This window comes from Falco biarmicus, chromosome 9 (assembly GCF_023638135.1).
Source record: "Falco biarmicus isolate bFalBia1 chromosome 9, bFalBia1.pri, whole genome shotgun sequence".
Taxonomy (NCBI): Eukaryota; Metazoa; Chordata; class Aves; order Falconiformes; family Falconidae; genus Falco; species Falco biarmicus.
Window position 1 is genome coordinate 33,040,237 of NC_079296.1, and position 6,282 is coordinate 33,046,518.

The following is a 6,282-nucleotide window of genomic DNA, read 5'->3' on the forward strand; positions in this document are numbered from 1 at the left end:
GGCAAACACTGGGAAGGTTAATTGCCCAATACAGTGAGACGGGGATGCTGGAGAAGGTGTTACTGCTACTGACAGACCTCCCCCGAGACTGCAGATATACAGTTTTAGTTTTTGTGAGGTGAATTTTAACACAATTTTTCATTGAATGGATACACAATGAATTGCAGAGGGGAAAGGGAGCTGAAGTAGTTATTTTCAGCTGCTTCTCACAGACCTGTGCTATCACTTTTAAAATCAGAAGCAACAGAGTGGTTTAAGTGTTTGTTCATTTGGTTGGGGTTTTTTTAGACAGATGTGAGTAGAGATTATTTTACATGTAGTTTATTTTAATGAGCTTTCTTTAGCCACAAAACAGGCGCAGCAAAAACAAGAGGTATGTGGAACATATTTTGGACATCATGAGGGATGTTCTGGCTGCTGACCTGAAGTTATCATTGAGGTCAGAAGATGATTTAATATCTATAATATATTAGAGTGTCCCTGTATGTCGTGGTTTAACCCCAGCTGGTAACTAAGTACCATGCAGCCACTTGCCCACTCTGCCCTCACCCAAGGGGATGGGTGGGAGAATCGGAAAGGAATGTAATGCTAGAGGGTTGAGATAAGAACAATTTAATAACTGAAATAAAATGAAAGAACAATAATAATAATAACAACAATAACAGTTATAACGAAAAGGAGGGAGAGGGGGAGAGGAATGAAATCCAAGTGGAAGAGAGGAAAGAAAACAACTGATGCACAGTGCAACTGCTCACCACCCACAGAGTGATGCCCAGCCAGTCCCCCAGCAGTGATCAGCAGGCCCCAATCAAGCACCCCCCAGTTTATATACTGAGCGTAATGTCCCATGGTATGGAATATCCCTTTGGCCAGTTCAGGTCAGCTGTCCTGGCTGTGTCCCCTCCCCATTCCTTGTGCCCCTCCACCCTTCTCGCTGGCAGGGCCTGAGAAACTGAAAAGTCCTTGACTTGGTACAAACATTGCCCAGCAACAACTAAAAACATCAGTGTGTTATCAACATTGTTCTCACACCAAACCCAAAACAGAGCACTGCACCACCTACCAAGAAGAAAATTAACTCCATCCCAGCCAAAACCAGGACACCGAACCATCTGTCAGTTTTAGTGTCAAGAGCAGTTTTAGGTGGTGTGGATTATTAGCTGTTGCCACCTTACCTTCAGCAACTACCAGTGTTTTGATAAAAGCCTTTGCCTCAGGATGCAGTAAAAGGAAGGTAAAGGATCTATTTGTTGATACTGGAAACATAAATGGGGAAGATTCTAGGGGGGCTCTAAACTGATATAGCTAATTTGAAATAATTAATGGCTATATGGATTTATACCCAGTCAGAGCTGTCTTTAATTTTTGCTTTTATAGATATCACTGATTATTTTGATCCTTTCCTGTCCATTCCTGGAAATGGCATGCTTCCCTTGCGTAACATCTGTTTATGGCTAAATTGTGGGCAGACTCTTTTCCAAAGCACTAGAGGGCAGCAATATTCAAATAAATCTCTTTCCAGCCTTGGACAATACGAGTATGAGCAAGATGAGTCTTGTTTTCTCTTGCTAGGTCCCTTCTCCAACAGAGCTGGTGATCTTGTTCAGTCACAATTCTGATTGCTAGTGCCAACACCGTATCACTGATCTTTTAGATTTTATTTTTCTAATAGGTCATCATTCGTCCTTTGCTGTGTTAATGCAGACTTCAAACATCTGAAGTCTGCCTCTTGGGTATGGTGTGCTGGCTTGTACTCGGTACTTCTGCCTTTGCATTAGACCACCTGTTGGTTTAAATACATGCTTAGGTGGAAGGGCGTGAAGAAGCTCCCTCTCTGCACAAGCTGCTGCTCAGGAGATCTGCTTGTCTGAGGCTTTCTCACTTCCTGCTGGCCACCCCCTGGCACATGGGCTCTCCTAGCAGCACTTCAGAGGACAGCCCATACTAATACTGAGAAAGAACGTCATAACTGGTCTGTTGCCATCTATTTGGCAATATCAGACATGGCTGTTGCCTTGATATACTCAGTACTTGCAGTTTTGCATGCTGGGTTCACTTCTGCTTGAGGCAGGAGGGTGGTTTGAACGGGGTGTTCACCCACCAGCTCTTGGTCTGGAGGGGATATCGTCTTATCCAATGCTTTTCCTGCTCTTGAGATTCCCCAGGAGAACAGGTGCTTTTCAGGTTATCTGGCATTACCCTCTGGAAAGCAGACCTTTGAGAGCTTCAGCTTTTTCCATTTCACATAAACCAAAGACAGATGTCTTTGAGGCAGACAAGGCCAAAACAGTAAGAGTTCAGCATTTTAGGTGACAGAGAAAAGTGTATGAGTTCCTAAACACTGCATGGGTCTGAGGGTAATTGCAGTAGGCTTCATAAAGCTTGCACATACATGAAAATCAGTGAAAGCAGGAAAAATCAAGTTGGATTAAGTCCTTTTGGTTTCAACAGATGACTCAACACCTCTATCTTTGTAACTGCCAACAAACAGCCTTTGGTTCAGTGGGTCAGGGTCCAAACCCTCACTTTTTTTCGTTTAAGGGAGGTATGTTTTCTTGGCTTGCACTGAGTAGTACAGCTAGATAATGTCAAGGCAACAGGCTGGTTAAGATTAACTGAATTTAAGTGAATAACAAGGCAGAAACATGGATGAAGCCATGAGATCTGAACTGTCATAGGCTTTAACTAATTCTGCCCCTAAATCCAGAAAGAGTCAGTTTTACGAGCTCAAGTCCATCTTCAGCTGTCTGCTTCACTGATGTCCAAGTTTCAGGGCATGAGATAGTCACTGCCCACGTCAGAGGGAATCGTCAATTGGTAGGACAGCAATGGCTCATGGGTTTGTAGGGCCTCCTTTGGAGCTGTCCTCTACTCATCACCTCAGGGATTGCATCCTCTGCTAGAAAGAGCTGGTTTTGCTTCACAATCTGCACAGCAATTGTCTGTGTTACCGAACAAATTTCTTGTTTGTACGTATGGAAGTGGTGAACAACACCTGAATACCTTCAGCACAGTGAGAGAAATATTAAGTGAGGTGCTGTTCAAGTACTTCTTTGTAAGAGTTAAGTTGGAACCTAATATCCTAGTTTTAATATCTGGACTTGGTAGGTCTCTACCCAACTTCAAATTCAGCTTCTCTGGTGAGCACAACTAAAACTGTACATGCTTTTAACTTTAGTTAGCAACCTTTTAACTGTAGTATTACAGTGTTTAAAATCCAATACTTGGTGATTAGGCTCACTCTGTAATTACATAGCTGAGTTAGGACCCCATTAAAAAAAACAAGAAAAGGTTATGTGGAAAGTCAGTAAACTCAATTGTTCATAGGCTTCCTTCTTAAAAGAGCTCTACCAAAAACCAAAGGAGCACCACCAGATGGTCAGTGGGCCCACCGTGATTTGTTTACCTATTGTGGGAAGAAACAAGGCACTGAGCTTCTTCACGTCTGAGTGTAAAGTTCATACTTCCACCTCTTCCAATAATTAGCTGGACTGATGCCAAGACTGGATGAAAAAGCTTGAAATATGAGCAAAGCTATGCCCCTGAAGACAGATATGCCCTGAATACTTTACTGCACTTTCCCAGGGTCTAAGCCTCTGGTGGATTCACTAGCAGACACCTGCATTTTCCACTGCTTTCCTAAGGCAGCTGCTGACGTAAGAGGGATTAAGCTTTGCACAAGGAAGAAGGAAAGAAAAGGAACTGGCATTGGGAGAAACCAGGAAGGATGTTTTGTTCTGTCTATAAAACCCATATTCAAGACATAAGAAAGGGAAGGAGCAGACATCCTGCTGGGACTTGCAAGCACCATGTGGTAAGTAATGTCACTTTTATTTCATGTGGAGGCAGTAAGATACGTGTCTCTATCCTAACCACTGAATTCCTCAGTGATCTTACAGAAAAGATTAATTTGTCTCTGGTTTTGCTGTTCCCAAGCCAGACACAAGTGCTTGGGAAGAATGTCAACAGGCAAAATTCCTTGGCAGGTTCAGCCAGAAATCCCATTGTAATTAGACAGGTACTTGTTGCTATAGGCTATATTTTTCTTTCTTTTTAAACCTCCTAGCTGCAGATGGGTTATTAGTTACTGCTAGTAGTATATTCACCTCCTCAGACTTATCTACTGCTAGATCTATTTCGCAGGTGCTGGTCCTGAAGTCTCTTCTCTTTTCCATAAATGGCAGACCTGGTGCCTGCAGATTTCTTCTTTGCTTTTTGATTACTTGACTGGAAACAACACTCAGAAAAGAAAACCATGACAAAAAGCAGTTAGTGCTCCTTCCTGTTACCTGTATTTCCAGGCCAATAATGAAATCAAGTTGTCTAGGAGAAAGTGAGAAGAGGGATTCAATGTGGTAAGAGATGCTCTGGAACTCCTGGGGTCATCTTCATGCTCTCAGGGTCTCCACCGCTACTAATATTTTCTCATCCCAGACTGGGCTCAGTGAGACAACGCACAGGAAACCACCATGGTTTGGCTTTGAAGTCTCTGTTCTCAGAAATGATGTGTGTAACTGCTGTCACAGACCGTGGTTATCTTTCAAATACGCCTAAACAAGCACACTTGTAGAAAGTAGTATGTCATCTATAATGTTCTTGATTTCTTGTGGCAGAATAAGATCTCTGCCTGACCTTGTTACATTGCCAAGTCAGAGCAGCTGCATGAGGACTTGAACTAAGGATTGACTGCTTAGGTCAGGGGTATATGTGGTGGCTAGGTCCAAAACTCGGTGATGTCTGGATACGTATTATTGCTCAGCAATTTGTGTGGAGTACAAGGATGCAACACATTGTTCACATTCAAAAACTGCACTACAAAATGTAACTTTTTAGTAAACACAACTTTTTACCACTACAAAGACACTAATTCTCCATTCATTCCTTTAAAGTCACTTGGGGTTCACTAAGGCTATTGAAGGAAGAGCCTGGCTCTTCATTGCCTGAACAGGTAAGATTCAAATTCTGGCCTTATCTCCATAAAGACAGTGGCATCTTGCTGCTACTGGTGGTTGATTTTCAGGCTCTCTTACAGGACAACTGCTTGTGTGAGTTGGTGTCATTCAGAATAAACCATGTGATCAACAAGAAATAACCATATGATTGACAGCCCTTCATGTACTACAGTACAAGAGCACACTGCCTGTAGAAGAAACTACTACTTCCCCATGACCACCATGCCAGTGAGTGCAGCAGGAATGATTTGCTAGAGCTTTGCCAGGGCTCTGTGTCACCAAGTGTAGGAGACTATATCTTGACTGTCTCAAAGCTTGTTTACATTCCTGCTGAGCGTGCTGCAAGACTTATGGAGGCTTAACAGAGCTCAGCAGTTGTGAGCGGGTAAGGAACCAACAGCTACCCAAACCCAGTTTTTGGCCAGGGTTAAAGAAGGGTGGAAAGTGTGCGCAGGAACGCAGTGTGTGCTGCCATCCAGGGAACGACCTCCCTCAACACCCTATAAAAGACTGTGCCAGCAAACAGCAGGCACGATCCAGGGACCCTCGTCACCCAAGTACACGGAGACTACGGGCCAACAGGACACCACTGGATCCACAGTGGTGGCTCTCTCTTGCAACTCTGTCCTGACTGCTTGTAGATTTTATTCTTTTCTGTCTTTTCCCCCCTTTCCTATCGCTGCTTTCTTACCACAGCACATAAATACTTTGCTTATGTAAGTGCTTAATAAATTTCCTTGATTAGAGGCATTTGACCTCATTTGTGTCTTAATCTCATACTGGGTATAAAAATGAATCTTTCCTGCTCAGGTCTTCCTGGGGCAGAACACCGAGTGAGCAATGTCTGTGGCCCGATTTCCTATGCACAGAGTGCCAGTGGGGGCCAGCTGTGTGTTCAGACCTGCAGGGGAGATAAGAGAGGGCAGATGTGATGCAGCTCTAGGAAGGTTTTCGCTTTTGAGCCTTTGGATGTAAGTCATTGAAGAAAACCAGAAAGAAATACCTGATAGAAGTATGACGTGAATTCTGATATGAATTAGGTTTTTAATACTGTGGGTCTTCCATGGGTTGTCACTACTATTCTCTTGCATTCCGGAAACCCAGCTTGTTTCAGGTGGAAGGTGGTTTGATTTGGAAGTAGCTTGTGACTATTTAGAGTCCACTGTGCTCTGGGAGATCACTGGGAGGGCTAAGAAAAAGAAACTCTTGCTTCATAGCAAAATGATATCAGAGTTTTCTAAAGTGTCTTACAGTGGATTTATGAAGTGAGAGCCACAGTGGCCATAACCTCTCCCGTTCCACGTGTGGGTCATTGCAGAGCATGGGAAGG

At 43.4% G+C, this 6,282-nt stretch overlaps 1 protein-coding gene across 5 annotated transcripts in view; it reads left to right on the forward strand.

The window, feature by feature from the left end:
- The window catches only part of ALOX5 (arachidonate 5-lipoxygenase), a 44,456-nt gene extending 38,754 nt beyond the window's left edge, over nt 1-5,702 (forward strand). The window contains exons 12-14 of one of the 5 annotated variants that reach the window (XR_008823880.1): nt 3,634-4,355; nt 4,890-4,948; nt 5,033-5,702. Coding sequence is in view for 2 of the 5 variants with exons in the window: in XM_056351599.1 (XP_056207574.1) it covers nt 3,634-3,767 (134 nt within the window). In the remaining 3 variants the exon portion in view is untranslated. Of the gene's footprint in view, nt 1-3,633 lie in introns of all 5 variants that reach the window. The other 4 variants (XR_008823881.1, XR_008823879.1, XM_056351599.1 and 1 more) reach the window with 4 other exon arrangements.
- Nucleotides 5,703-6,282: the final 580 nt, after the last annotated feature.